This window comes from Sinocyclocheilus grahami, unplaced genomic scaffold (assembly GCF_001515645.1).
Source record: "Sinocyclocheilus grahami isolate Dianchi unplaced genomic scaffold, SAMN03320097.WGS_v1.1 scaffold668.1, whole genome shotgun sequence".
NCBI classification, from domain to species: Eukaryota; Metazoa; Chordata; class Actinopteri; order Cypriniformes; family Cyprinidae; genus Sinocyclocheilus; species Sinocyclocheilus grahami.
Window position 1 is genome coordinate 409,956 of NW_015505847.1, and position 16,182 is coordinate 426,137.

The 16,182-nt window shown below is 37.2% G+C and overlaps 1 protein-coding gene across 1 annotated transcript in view; it reads right to left on the reverse strand.

Moving 5' to 3' along the window:
• LOC107558967 (collagen alpha-1(XXV) chain) overlaps positions 1-16,182 on the reverse strand; it is a 268,638-nt gene that overhangs the window by 188,784 nt on the left and 63,672 nt on the right. Inside the window, exons 3-5 of the mRNA XM_016242681.1 lie at positions 14,209-14,280; positions 11,807-11,923; positions 11,182-11,217 (exon numbers count right to left, since the gene is read on the reverse strand). Coding sequence (XP_016098167.1) covers positions 11,182-11,217; positions 11,807-11,923; positions 14,209-14,280 — 225 coding nt within the window. The remainder of the gene's footprint in view (positions 1-11,181; positions 11,218-11,806; positions 11,924-14,208; positions 14,281-16,182) is intronic.

Here is a 16,182-nt window from a genome sequence, read left to right on the forward strand (position 1 = left end):
AAAGGGGGGCTGGTTAAGTTTAGCTAAATGCTTGCTAAAGACATAACAGATCGTAATTTTGGTGCAAAAAATGTTTTTATTTCAACACTAACATTAGTATGCTACTCTTCAGTATATTATTAAACAGGATATTCCTTGAATCATAAATAAACAGGAGAAAACAATAAGTGCTTGATCATATGGAATTGAAAGTTTAATGACATTTAAACTTACATGAAATAATGATTTGTTTGAACTATCTAATGTTTAATAAGTTTATTAGCAAGCATTAACAAGCACATTATCTCACGTTTCTAACTCTTTGAATATATATTAACTAATGATCCATTAAGCATTATGTAATGTTTGTTAATGATTTATTAATGAAAGTTATTTCCAGTAAAATAAAGTGTTACCAGTTTTTAAAGCACTAACAACGAATTTGGCTATTTAAAAAAAGTATTTGACAACTTTTAGCAACTTTTAAAAAGTGATAAAATTATGAAAATACATGCTTTTCCTCTTAACCACACAAAAATAAGAAAGTATTGAAACAGCTAGCCAGCCAAGCAGCACATCACCTGGTAGAGACTTGGAGAGAAGTGCCTAGCAGTGCCGGAGGCAGCCTCGTGCTAGCGTCTGCTACGAGAGCTGGAGACCCGGCAACATGCGGCGCTGTGGCCGGAAGAGCCGCAGTGAAAAGTTGAGCCGAAGCGGTTTGAGGCCTGCCACTGCGACCCAGCGCTTGAGGAGAGCCGGGTTTTGTGCGGGAAAATGGTGGTGTCGAGCGAGGCGAGTTTGGGGCTTTGCTCGATCTATTGAGTGGATTTAGGAGTGAGGTTGGCTAATTTGCAGGGTGACGAATAGATCGTACAGATCCACTTTGCTTACCCACCGCGAGAATGGTTTGTCGTAATGAATCAGCGTCTGCCTCAGGCTTAAATATGGTCCACTTTCCGATCTGAGGATATATGGGCATGGCCGAATGATATGAGGATGTCGGGAAAGAAATTGGAAGTCTCGCCGGAGGCGAAGTTAAGCTTCAGCGTTGTGGAGAGTGTGTGACTGGTCAAGCAGAGATTTGGTGGCGGTGACTGGCGGAGAAGGAGTGATCCTGGGGCCAGCAGATTGCGACGGAGGATCTGAAAAATCCCCAGTACAGGTCTCATTGTTGTACAGAAAAAGTTGAGTCTGTGATATAATGGCCAAAAGAGCAAAACCGAATGCCGGAAAACTGTCGTAGGACCAGAGGCGGACAAAGTACTCAACTCCATTACTTGAGTGAAAGTACAGATACTGCTGGCCAAACATTACTCCATTACAAGTAAAAGTTGCAAAGACAGATTTTTACTTAAGTAAAAGTACAGAAGTACTTGCTTTTAAAAATACTTAAGTACCAAAAGTAAATTTCCTTTTTTATGTCAATGCACTGTTTTATTGTTGTATGAAGTAGTACTTGCAATACTTCTGAAGCAACTTAGAATACATTACACTGCTGAATACACTGACTAGCTTGTAGTATATTTGCAATAAAGAGCTTTTAGAACGTTAAAAACCTATGGGGAAAAAAATAAATAAAAAATGATTTAACACCCCTACCCACCCCCACGAAAGCAGGATGGTAGTGATCTCACACAGCTCTGACAGTGTGTGCACACATCTATGTGTAGCCATTCATCCACATCTGAACAGAGTGGACAGTGAAATCCTGTAAATACAGAGTGATAAGGAAGAAAAGTAGAACCATCTCAAGGATGATCAGAAGAAATGGACAGCACCTGAGTTAAATATATGAGTGTCACAGCAACGGGTCTGAATACTTAGGACCATGTGATATTTCAGTTTTTCTTTTTTAATAAATTTGCAAAAATGTCAACAATTCTGTGTTTTTCTGTCAATATGGGGTGCTGTGTGTACATTAATCAGGAAAAAAATTAACTTAAATGATTTTAGCAAATGGCTGCAATATAACAAAGAGTGAAAAATTTAAGGGGGTCTGAATACTTTCCGTACCCACTGTATATATAGATAGATAGATAGATAGATAGATAGATAGATATACAGATAGATATACGTATTGTGCTAGTAAGGATGGTTAGCTAAACGAGTTACACCTGTGCCAAATTGTTTTATTATCTGATCCTGCTCCTCCTGAACCTTGTTAATAAAACATAATTTTTGAGCAGAACTACTTCCTTCCCCACGGATTCAAATCTCAGTTTGACAGTTTAACAGCTTCACTGACGACGTCACTTTAGAACTAGTAACTAAGGAACGTTGAGTTGCTTCATTTTAAAGCACATTGTATTACTGTATTAAAAGCATGTATTGTGTAGAGTAGTTTTATGAGGGACAGATTGACTGAGCGATTGTGATTACCTGCATCTGATACAGCATTCATTCTTCAGATCAGCCTCATATTCACAATTAGTTTGAATGTCCGATAGGCTCCTACAGTCCTTTCATCTGTTAAAGGTGATTTCTGATGACAGTGTTGCTCGGTGCATTGTTGTTCTTCTTTTGAAGTTTTATGGCGGTTGGCAAACAAACGATAGGTGCTCGGTGCTGTAATGATGGGTCAGAGGCGAGTGGATCCATTTGCAGCTTTATTCAAACAATCTCAGAGTCAAACAGGCAAGGGTCAATTGACAGCATCAGGGATAACAGAGGTAATTCAATAGAGTAAACAGTAACCAGGCTAGAGTCGAGACAGGTGGCAATCAAGGCACAGAGAGAGAAATCCAAAACACAAAGTCACAAAGGCAGGCAGCAACGAATCACGAGAGGTAGTACAGTCCAAGATCATACACAGGGAAATCAAACAACAGGAGAAAACGCTCAGAAATGTTAGCCGTGGCAAAACAAGACTTCGCAAATAATGAGAGTCCAGAAGCAGTGATCAGTCCCAGGCACGGGGTATATGGGAAATGGAGTCCGAATCAACTAGTATTCCAGAGAGGGTGCCCTCTGGTGGCGATTGGAAAGAGCCACAGAGGCCTGATTTGTGACAGAGCCCCCTCCCTGCGAGCGGCTCCTGAAGCAAGGAGGAACACGACGCCGGGGCCTTCCACGGGCTCGAGGGGCTGGTTTATCTGGGTGAGTCCTATGGAATTCTGCAGTGAGTGTGGGGTCCAGGATATCCTGTGCATTGACCCAAGACCTCTTTTCCGTTCCATACCTCTCTCTACCTGATCATTCGACTGTGGGTGGTATCCGTAGGTGAGGCTGACGTTGATGTTGAGGTGTTGGCAAAAAGCAGACCAAACACGAGAAGTGAACTGAGGGCCACGGTCCGATACAATGTTCTCGGGGAGTCCGTAGAAATGGAAGATCGGTTCCAGAAGTACTTCTGCGGTTTCAAATGCTGTGGCAAGTTTGACAAGGGGTAAAAGATGGCATGCCTTGGAGAAACAATCAAATGCTGTGAGGATGGTGGTATAGTTTCTTGAATTGGGGAGATCAGTGACAAAGTCTATGGCAATGTGTGACCATGGGCGTCGGGGAACAGGAAGTGGTTGATGAAGACTGGTGGGAAGATTTGGAGATGTTACAGATGGTGCAATGGTGAACGAAGTTAATGGTGTTCCGTTGGAGAGTGGGCCACCAGAAACGATTGGAGATTAGTTGGATGGTAGCAGTGATTCCTGGGTGACCTGAGCTGGGGGAGCGGAACATAGGAGTGGTCAGGCGGGCATTCTGTCGGTGGAGTTTCAGTGTTCTGGGCTTCCGTGATCTCTGTCATGATATTCCATTAGACAAGAGCGAGGATGAGGGTAGAGGGGATTATGGCTTCGTTGGATGGAGGGGTCTGAGATGATTCAAACTGCCTGGAAAGAGCATCAAATAGCTAAATAATGAGAGTCTGGAAGCAGTTTAAATAAGCTGGCTAAGAGGAAACACCTGAGCAAGTGATAAGTCCCAGGCATGGGATATATGGGAAATGGAGTCTGAATTAACTAGTATTCCGGAGAGGGTGCCCTCTGGTGGCAATCGGAGAGATCAGAGACACCACAGCCAGTGATAAATTCCAGAAGATCTGGACGAGGTGAGGCACTGTTTATGAGCACTGAACGACCGCTGACATTCTGGAGCTTACGTTTCCGAAAACATCAAAGCAAATTTTCAAATAGACATTATCTTTATTAACAAACTGTATATTTGAAGTCCAAAAAAGTACATTCTCGCCTAAAATGCTCTTAAAACTACAATCCGTTACACAAAACTGGATTTGAGCATATATATATATATATATATATATATATATATATATATATATATATGTATATGTATATATATATCCATGGATTTGAGCGTCTGCAATGACACTCGCTGTGAAAAATACAGCAACTTCGGCAAGCGGAGTGATACAAATGGTGAAATGGCTGTTGGAGTTCTGTTGGACTTTAATATCAGCACTCTTATCAGCCAATCAGATTCGAGGACCAGAAAGAACTGTTGCATATATATTCTGTAAATCATGTGTTGGACCTCAAACTGATTTATTTTATTTATTTATATAAAAACTAATAGCCAGCATAACACTTGTGAACATGCTAAGTATAACTTTTGTAGCATGCAAGTAATGATCAAGTAAAATTGTTCAGTGGCATTAGCACAGTTACAGCTCGTTGAGAACAACGTCATTTTAGCTCATGTAGCAATAGCATAACCACAAGGTCTACACTTCAGCATAAGGGTAACCTTAGAAATCGACATAAGAAACTCTTTTAAATGTCAAATACTGAACAACAAACTTTAACAGGTCTTTCCCTTTACTAAAAACTCATTAAACAGCACTTAATTTTAAAATTTACTCTCCTGATCTATCCCTATGCAAAGCATGCTGTGAACTAGAAATCCACAGCCCAGTTTAAATCAATGCAACATAAATGATTCGTGTAGAACATAAATGGTTTAAGTTAACTTAACATTTTTCAAATGTAATTTCATATAACATAATAAAATTGAGTGCAAGTAAACTGAGTAAACTACAAAACAATCTTTTTATTTTTTTAATTTTATGTCCCTCAGAACACACGTTAATGCCCAATGCATCGTTAGAACATTGCAGTCTGCAGGCCATGACTGGACTATCTCCCACTAAATATGCACTGTATACAACAATGAAATATTGATATCCATAACAATTAAATATTGTTATAAAATGATAAGATGGAAGCAGCTACTGGTCAACTGGAAATTTAACCTCTCTATGATTTGAACATTTGAAACGGTTCTACATATTGAAGGAAAAGTTTTATTCTCCTACTTTTCCCCTTTGACAGCCATTCATTCATGTAAAAATGGTTATAATTTATATCAGTCTCTTTCTTTCTCTGAGCATCTTGTTCTCAGACGTTTTGGAACAGTACATTCTATTAACTTTTTATTAGAGAATTTAATTGGAACTGGAATAATTTGGACATATAAGGTTCATGTAAAAATATATGTTTTACCATGGAATATGCTGTTACAAACTGCCTCTAAAAATCAATATTGAAATTTCAAAGTTGATAGAGACAATAAACTAGAGGCAGCTTTTCTGAATAACAACATTCACTTACAAAATTGCTTTGAATGACTGTGACAACAGGACCTTAACATGATTACTCATAAAACTATAAATGTTCCTATTATTTCCATAAACGGACGTAGCAGCTAGTCACTGGTTTTATAGAACATAAGGTAACGCTTTACATTACAACCTGCAAAGAACTATGTAAGTATACTGAATTTACGGTGTATGTTTCTGTAATTAAAGTGTACCTACAAAGAATGTACATGTAGGTATAAGGGAACAATGTGCTACGTTTGTGTAATGAGGGGATAACTACCAGATATGCAACCTGCAAAGAACTGCATAAGTAAACTGAAGTTACTGCGTAACTTTTTTTGTAATTATAATGTACCTATTCAGTACCTCCGTGTAGGTATAGGGGAATGATATGCGACATTTGGGGAATAAAGGGGTAACAACCTGTAATTTTACAAATCATTTATACGGTAAGTATTTTGAAACTAAGGGGTACCTATTCTAATATTACGTGGTACGAATGGCCTAAACAACAATCTTATATTTGGGAGTGATTTAGAAAGACAATATACTTGTTATAATTTTATATTGGTATTTTATTATAGGCATAGGTATTTTTTAACCATTGGGTACATATTCTATTATTAAAGGATACATGATGGAGATTACTGAACAACAAAACTATTGAAATGAGTTAATGAGTTTCTGCTATGATTTATAATTCACAAGTCTACTTACCTTATGAAAGCTTATTTGTCGATCTCAACTGAGTCACACCAGCAACTTCCCAACACCAATATCACTAAATAACTTGGCATGATATACCATCAAGGTTCAATGCAGCTTAAAACAAGCTTACCTCTTTCCAGCTGTTCGCAGAAAAAATATACATGATACAACATTTGTATTTCAGTGGCTGTATACTGTGATGTGTTTATAGCAAAGTAAATAAATAAAATAAAATAAAAAAGTAGAGGGTTTAATTTGACCATCAAACAATTAAATTAAAACTAGTGCAATATTTTTCTCTGTAATTCCTGTGCAAATATACATTTGTTCTGTGTTTAAGTCCAACTTGGTCCTCCCATGTTCCATGTAGTTACAGGGTAAATACAACAGTTGCGGGCTGTAAATTAATGTGGTGCTTGTTCCCCCTTATTCCATATTTACAGGGTAAACACAACAGTTGCGGTTTGTAAATTAAAGTGGTGCTTGTTCCCCCTTATCCCATGTCGTTACAGGGTAAGTGGCTACAACAAATTGCGCTGAAACGATTGTTTATACAGTAGGACATACATATATTATATATCCGGTAATATATCAATAAACATGGTGGACTGTTTTATTTAATTCAAATATTGTTTGAAATTTACTATAGGCCTACTGCTGGGTTAAATTAACCCAAAATGTTTTTTTTAATTAAAATCACACACAATATGACAATGGTAACAACACAGGCAACAGATATTAAAAGATTAATATTTATTACACCAGTTCAGAAAAAAAGCAAAGCAACTCCATACTTTTACAGCTTATAAAGCTTATACCAAATTCTTTGAAAAGCTTGTTTAAGAACAAATTTAAGATTTTGTTCAATTTGTTCATGTATTTCACCCACTGACGAAGTTAAACTATTATGGCCAAACCATCACGCCAATAAACGCACAGTAATAAACACTGAAAGTCAAGATTAAACTGTGTATTATAGCGAACTGAAAGGATTTGACCTTTTTAGGATTTTACTGTTTTGATCCACGTCCTCAAGCACCATTTTTACTAGTTCAGTTCCCGGTTTTACCGCTCATCAGTCACCGCTCAAAGTTGTGAGAACATACTGGGACAAAAAAAACCCCTCCAGTTTTAAAAGAACACATTACAGTCAGTTACAGACAGACTTGCAAATATAAGATTGTTAGGTCATACATACCACGTTATATTAGAATAGGTACCCCTTAGTTTCAAAATACTTACAGTAGAAATAATTTGTAATTTTACAGGTTATTACCCATTTATTCCCCAAATTTAGCATATTATTCACTTATACCTACATGGAGGTACTGAATAGGTAATATAATTACAAAAAAGTTCCGCTGTAAATTCTGTTTACTTATGCAGTACGTTGCAGGTTGTAATATAAAGCGTTACCGAAACATAAACTAGCCCTTGATCTAGTGACACTACATTCATTAAAATAATCAAAACTTCTCAATGATACTCATTGTTGTCACACCCCTGTGGACTGTCGATTATGGTTTCTCCCTCTGTGTCCTTATTTGGTTGTTCCTGTTCCCATTATTAGTTAATCACCTCATTGTGTTCACCTGTCTGCCCCTCATTATCTGCCCTATAAGTTCCTGTCTCTTGTATCCTAGTGTTGTCAGTTATTGTGAATGTTACCAATTTAATTGGAACTGGAATAATTTGGACATATAAGGTTCATGTAAAAATATATGTTTTACCATGGAATATGCTGTTACAAACTGCCTCTAAAAATCAATATTGAAATTTCAAAGTTGATAGAGACAATAAACTAGAGGCAGCTTTTCTGAATAACAACATTCACTTACAAAATTGCTTTGAATGACTGTGACAACAGGACCTTAACATGATTACTCATAAAACTATAAATGTTCCTATTATTTCCATAAACGGACGTAGCAGCTAGTCACTGGTTTTATAGAACATAAGGTAACGCTTTACATTACAACCTGCAAAGAACTATGTAAGTATACTGAATTTACGGTGTATGTTTCTGTAATTATAGTGTACCTACAAAGAATGTACATGTAGGTATAAGGGAACAATGTGCTACGTTTGTGTAATGAGGGGATAACTACCAGATATGCAACCTGCAAAGAACTGCATAAGTAAACTGAAGTTACTGCGTAACTTTTTTTGTAATTATAATGTACCTATTCAGTACCTCCGTGTAGGTATAGGGGAATGATATGCGACATTTGGGGAATAAAGGGGTAACAACCTGTAAAATTACAAATCATTTATACGGTAAGTATTTTGAAACTAAGGGGTACCTATTCTAATATTACGTGGTACGAATGGCCTAAACAACAATCTTATATTTGGGAGTGATTTAGAAAGACAATATACTTGTTATAATTTTATATTGGTATTTTATTATAGGCATAGGTATTTTTTAACCATTGGGTACATATTCTATTATTAAAGGATACATGATGGAGATTACTGAACAACAAAACTATTGAAATGAGTTAATGAGTTTCTGCTATGATTTATAATTCACAAGTCTACTTACCTTATGAAAGCTTATTTGTCGATCTCAACTGAGTCACACCAGCAACTTCCCAACACCAATATCACTAAATAACTTGGCATGATATACCATCAAGGTTCAATGCAGCTTAAAACAAGCTTACCTCTTTCCAGCTGTTCGCAGAAAAAATATACATGATACAACATTTGTATTTCAGTGGCTGTATACTGTGATGTGTTTATAGCAAAGTAAATAAATAAAATAAAATAAAAAAGTAGAGGGTTTAATTTGACCATCAAACAATTAAATTAAAACTAGTGCAATATTTTTCTCTGTAATTCCTGTGCAAATATACATTTGTTCTGTGTTTAAGTCCAACTTGGTCCTCCCATGTTCCATGTAGTTACAGGGTAAATACAACAGTTGCGGGCTGTAAATTAATGTGGTGCTTGTTCCCCCTTATTCCATATTTACAGGGTAAACACAACAGTTGCGGTTTGTAAATTAAAGTGGTGCTTGTTCCCCCTTATCCCATGTCGTTACAGGGTAAGTGGCTACAACAAATTGCGCTGAAACGATTGTTTATACAGTAGGACATACATATATTATATATCCGGTAATATATCAATAAACATGGTGGACTGTTTTATTTAATTCAAATATTGTTTGAAATTTACTATAGGCCTACTGCTGGGTTAAATTAACCCAAAATGTTTTTTTTTAATTAAAATCACACACAATATGACAATGGTAACAACACAGGCAACAGATATTAAAAGATTAATATTTATTACACCAGTTCAGAAAAAAAGCAAAGCAACTCCATACTTTTACAGCTTATAAAGCTTATACCAAATTCTTTGAAAAGCTTGTTTAAGAACAAATTTAAGATTTTGTTCAATTTGTTCATGTATTTCACCCACTGACGAAGTTAAACTATTATGGCCAAACCATCACGCCAATAAACGCACAGTAATAAACACTGAAAGTCAAGATTAAACTGTGTATTATAGCGAACTGAAAGGATTTGACCTTTTTAGGATTTTACTGTTTTGATCCACGTCCTCAAGCACCATTTTTACTAGTTCAGTTCCCGGTTTTACCGCTCATCAGTCACCGCTCAAAGTTGTGAGAACATACTGGGACAAAAAAAACCCCTCCAGTTTTAAAAGAACACATTACAGTCAGTTACAGACAGACTTGCAAATATAAGATTGTTAGGTCATACATACCACGTTATATTAGAATAGGTACCCCTTAGTTTCAAAATACTTACAGTAGAAATAATTTGTAATTTTACAGGTTATTACCCATTTATTCCCCAAATTTAGCATATTATTCCCTTATACCTACATGGAGGTACTGAATAGGTAATATAATTACAAAAAAGTTCCGCTGTAAATTCTGTTTACTTATGCAGTACGTTGCAGGTTGTAATATAAAGCGTTACCGAAACATAAACTAGTCCTTGATCTAGTGACACTACATTCATTAAAATAATCAAAACTTCTCAATGATACTCATTGTTGTCACACCCCTGTGGACTGTCGATTATGGTTTCTCCCTCTGTGTCCTTATTTGGTTGTTCCTGTTCCCATTATTAGTTAATCACCTCATTGTGTTCATCTCAGCCCAAAAGTGCGGGCTGTTCCCGAGTTAGGCCCACGGAGGGCCCCTGTTCCCGAGTTAAGCCCACGGAGGGCCCCTGTTCCCGAGTTAAGCCCACGGAGGGCCCATGATCCCCAGGTAAGCCCAGGAAGGCCCTTGATCCCCAGGTAAGCCCAGGAAGGCCCCTGATCCCCAGGTAAGCCCAGGAAGGGCCCCTGATCCCCAGGTAAGCCCAGGAAGGCCCTTGATCCCCAGGTAAGCCCAGGAAGGCCCTTGATCCCCAGGTAAGCCCAGGAAGGCCCTTGATCCCCAGGTAAGCCCAGGAAGGCCCTTGATCCCCAGGTAAGCCCAGGAAGGCCCTTGATCCCCAGGTAAGCCCAGGAAGGCCCTTGATCCCCAGGTAAGCCCAGGAAGGCCCTTGATCCCCAGGTAAGCCCAGGAAGGGCCCCGGTTCCCGAGTTAAGCCCACGGAGGGCCCCTGATCCCCAGGCAAGCCCAGGAAGGGCTTCTGTTCCCGAGTCAAGCCCAGGAAGGGCCCCTGTTCACGAGTCAAGCCCCCAGAGGGCCCCTGATCCCCAGTTCAGCCCAGGAAGGGCTCCTGATCCCCAGGTGAGCCCAGGAAGGGCTCCGGATCCCCAGTTCAGCCCAGGAAGGGCTCCGGCATATGGGCCATTTCTGGTACTTAACGACAAAAATAACTTACAAAAATAACAGAGCCAATGACTATACACATATGATGTTATAGCATCTTGCTAAATGTAGAAGTGTGTATAACTGTATAGGTGAAGCTACTGTATGTTAGTGGCTGTAAATACAATAAGACGCTTACCATTTGACCAATCTCTCCTGGCATTCCAGGGTCTCCCTGTGAGAGACATGATATATACAGTAGTCAACATTTGAAGTGGATCAAAACCTTTCATCAAAGTTGTCCTAAAATCTAAAACCAAAATGCATTCTTGTCTTAGAACAACTCTGATGAACTTTTTTGATCGACTTCAAATGTTGACTACTATATTTAACCATTATATAGGAACTGATAAGAAAACAATACAACTATTAACATCTCATCCATAGTCCTAAGTTTATAAAATGTTATTTAATATATTTCATATCATACTGAATATGATATTGGGGTGATGTAACAGAATTTAGAATTTTAGACTTTTAAGGGAAAGAAACAGTCTGTGACAAACACCAACACATTGTGTCATTGTGTGTCTCAGGTGTCCTACTTTATAGTCTTGGTAGATGCTTTTTTAATAAAAGAGAAGAAAACAGCATTTTCCAATATTTTCTATCACAAAAAAAGACACGTGAAACATTAAAATACATCAGTTTCAACTCTTGATCTCAATTTTTACACTCTTGCCTTGGTACAAATTAACAATTGAAAGTCCTGGTACATTTGCAAGCATGATCCTTCAACATGCTCTGCTTTTAGAGATACTTACAGGGAGCCCTGGGACTCCCCGAGGACCATCTTTTCCTGTGTCCCCTGGGGGTCCCCTGGGGCCTGGGGGACCTGGAGGTCCAGGAGGCCCTGGGGGCCCTGCTTGACCCTGGTCACCCTGTGAAAGTAAAATTGTAAATATGTGAAACATTATTATAAGTCAAAGAATAAAACATACATACATGTTTGTATGCAGTTTAAGGGGAAAAAGACTGAAAGGTCAATGAAAAGTTGTAATCTCTCTTATCTCACAGTATTAAACAACATTAGAATGAAGGCCCAATATATTTCAAGTGAAATCAGAGAATACACTTATGTCTTATGTCATTTTCAAGAAAATCAGATCAAAACAAAGTTTATCTGGAGTTTGTTTCAAGGAGTTTGAAACAGCTTGCCAAAGCAGACTTTCTAAAAAAGGAAATTGTGTTATTGAAAGGAAAACATGCAGGACATAGGTCTTATTTACATATTCAACTAAATGCCACTCTCAGCAGCATTGACAGCATCGGGATGTGTGATAACAGTATACCTCTGCTTGCATATTTCAAACTTCTCTTTACCACTAAGTGAGGAACAAAAATAATTTCACAGTCAGTATACTGGGGCCTTCAGGCTACAGATGTAATGTTTACTCTCTATATTAATCCAATCAGTTATTTACATTTACATTTAGTCATTTAGCAGACGCTTTTATCCAAAGCGACTTACAAATGAGGACAAATTATGGTACAATTCAATTTTACTGTGAGGATTCCCTTTCACAATTTTGGAGCATAATTGCTTTTAATCATTTCCAAATTTTTCCCCCTTATATAAAACATAAATCATGTATATTAAGACTTTTTTATTCATGCAAAGCTATTGTGCTGATTTTAATGGGAAGGAAAGATCATCTGTCTGCGTAAGTGGAACAATAACATTTTGATTTATACATATTTGGGTTTTCAGTTTACTTATTCTGTATATATTTTTTCTTTTAACAGACAACTCATATTTCTCAACTCATAATTTTGTGTGCAACAGGTCATAACCACAATTCCACAAAGAAGGCTTAGAATTCAGAGCCTCCTCATTTTTGCAGCCCAAATTTTAGGCTGATATATGACAAACAGTATTCATGGTAACACTTTAGAATACTGTTCTGTCATTAATAAATAACTTCACAAGAACACCTGAGTAATGCAGTATTAGCACTCTAGTAACTACTATTAACTAACAAGAAACTGATTCATGAATTATCAAGTAATAGTGCTTAGTCCAATGTGGTAGTTTACTATTAGCTCATAGGTAACTACTACTTTTTCATACCTCGTAGAGAACTACAAAGAACTACTGTATACAGGTTCATATGAATAATGCAAAACGTATAATTAATTCTAAATTGAGAGTCATGGTAACCCATTAGTAATGACCCAAGTATTAACAAATCCTTCAAAATAAATTACTAATTATTTGTATCAATATTCTGAAGTGAATAACATGATAACTCTATACTAATGACTGAAATCATTGCAAGCTTTAGAGGGTTTTGTAAAGTATTGGATAGTAATGACTCAAGTGTTACTACATCCTTCTAAAGGAATTACTAATTATTTGGATCAGTATTCTAAAGTGAAGATCATGATAACTCCCTAGGAATGACTGAAGTCATTGTAAACTTTTGAGGTTTTTGGAAGATTCTGGATAGTTATTCCTTCTGATAGATTTGGTAACACTTGAGTCATTATCATGGATTACCATGATCTTCACTTTAGAATACTTGAGTCATTATTATCCAAAACCTTATATACTGTATACCTCAAAAGCTTACAATGGCTTCACTCAATATTAGGTAGTTATGCTTTTCACTTAGAATACTGATCCAAATAATAAGTAAATAATTCTGAAGGGTTTGGTAATACTTACTACTAATACTAGTGTAACTAGTAATACTAGGGTAATACTAGTCATTACTAGCTGGATACCATGACCTTCTCTTTAGAATTAATTATACATTTTGCATTATGCACATTAATTATGAACCTGTATATAGAAGTTCTTAGTAGTTCTCGGGAAGATAAGAAAAAATAGTTACTGATTAGCTAATAGTGAACTACCACTTTCAACTAAGCACTATTATTTACTGTAGTAATTAATTAATCAGGGTTTATTGTTAGTTAATAGTAGTTACTAGAATGGTAATAGTACATTAGTCATTTGTTCTTGTGTAGTCATTCATTAATGATGGAACAGTATTCTAAAGTGTTACCCATCATTCTTACTGTTGCATTAATTTTACTAGTTACTAGTCCAGCTGAGCACTGTGGTTAAAGCTGAAGAATGGAAAGCAAATTCTGGACCAAAGGTGAGAAGCCCAGTCTAATGGAGCAGTGAGAAAGAGAACAGAATGAGGACAAGCACTACCTTAATGAGTCGACGTTTAATGAGTTGCTGATCAGCAGAAAGAAAGCCATGATTTATCTTAGGGAAGACCATCTGAGCAGGTGTGAGGTCAAAAGAGGTCGGAGGTCAAAAGTGAGAGAAGTCGGAGAGGAGAGTTGCATGAGGTCCCGGAAAGAGGAAGAGAAAAGGGAATAAAAAGGGTACAAAAATAAATCAGATTAAAGTAGTTGAAGTTGAGTCAGAGAACACAACCCAGTACCTTCATGCATTAGTAAAAGTTGACATTTTCCATGATGGCAGCAATGGATGTCTTGACTGCTTTTGGCAAAGCCTGTAATTACCACTTCATGGGTGCTAGGTCACCCACTCTGAGAAGGCCAATTTGAAAAAAAAAAAACATGTCAACTTCTACTCACTGAAAGCACTGTCGTTAGAGGGTTTTTTAAGCCAAGGCAGACTACTGGAATAGCACACACTGAAAACCATCATGCAGATGTATTTGTCTTTGTCAGTGTACTCTAAATTAGACAATTACATAGTCCTGCTATCTAAAGGGGGTACCTGTAATTACAAGAACAAAAATAATTATGTCAGTATAGATTAAAATATTGCATGATATGGCCCACTAATTATATTTGTGATTCTGGACATTTAAGCAGGCAGTAAAGGAATCATATTTTTGTGGTTTCGGGTTGGATTTGTGGTAAACTAAAGATATCAGTTTCAAATACATCTCAACATTTTAGTTTAGCAATTAATGTGTCTCTCTTGAGTTATTACCTTCGTAGAATCCAAGCAGACAGTGGTCAGACTAGTTGGTGGTCAGAAAATATGACTCTTGTTTAAAATTAATCACACTTCACTGGTTTATTAGGGGAAAGAAACAGTTGCTCTGTTGTGAATGCATAAATTCCTGTCACCACACTGTATAATAATAACACCCCTGGAACTGGGAAAGAGGGTCAGATGGTTGGAATGGATTTATCAGACACTATTGTGTTTGGGCCAAGTCTGTCATTGCATAGGCATAGGGGACAAATGCACTGTTGACATCTCAGAGTGTGCCATCCATAGAATCTGCCTTGGCCATTTGGCTGCGCCAACAAACCTTCACAGTCAGGATTTGATTGCTGTGTAATGCAGCCAGAGTGGGTAGACCAGGAAGTCCCTGGGGACAAACAGCACAAAAATGGCACAATACAAATACAGCACAGGATGACAATAAAAGCCATTCACTCCACAGAAGAGTGCTGCATCAGTATGACTCAAAATGTCAAGTTTAAAGAGGTCTTCTTTTTGACAAAGAGGCTTTCACACACTGCGGTGTTATGATGCTAAATTAATTTTGATTTGATCTCATCAGTGCACTTAGCTAAAAACAGACTATAGGTATTTCTTACTCATTTACTTTGGATTTGTGCTCTCATATTGTGTGCCAATACCCTTAAATTAAAAGTTGAATACTGTTTGTAGTCTTGCAGTATTTGCTATTTGATCATAAACCTAAATTACTGAATATTTTGTAAACTAGGCTATGTAGCCTACATGTTTTTTTCTTACTCAATGGAATGCTAACAACAACAGCAAAACAACACATCAGTTAAAATGCAGGGAAATACCATGCTTATGAGATATTCCATCCCACCATGTTATGGGAAGTAATTTGAATTGCATGGCTTATTTAGTAGATGGATACAAAGGTAACCACATCATCTTCTGTTTTGGTACTCAAGCAAAAAGCACTTGCAAACAAAATTACTGACAAAACAAAGTAGTTATAATTTCAAGTAATGTGTCCTTTGGAAAGGATATAGTGCAGCAACTTAATCATTTTCAGAAATATTTAAAAGTTGAAAAATAAGAACAGACAAATATAAATTATGTATAATAATGATTACTACGGTAATAGCTAAACCAAAGAGTTCTGCTGTGTTTCTGCTAGTCTCCTGTCTATGTTTCATTCTTGTTTGTTTTGCAATAGATTTGATCAATTTG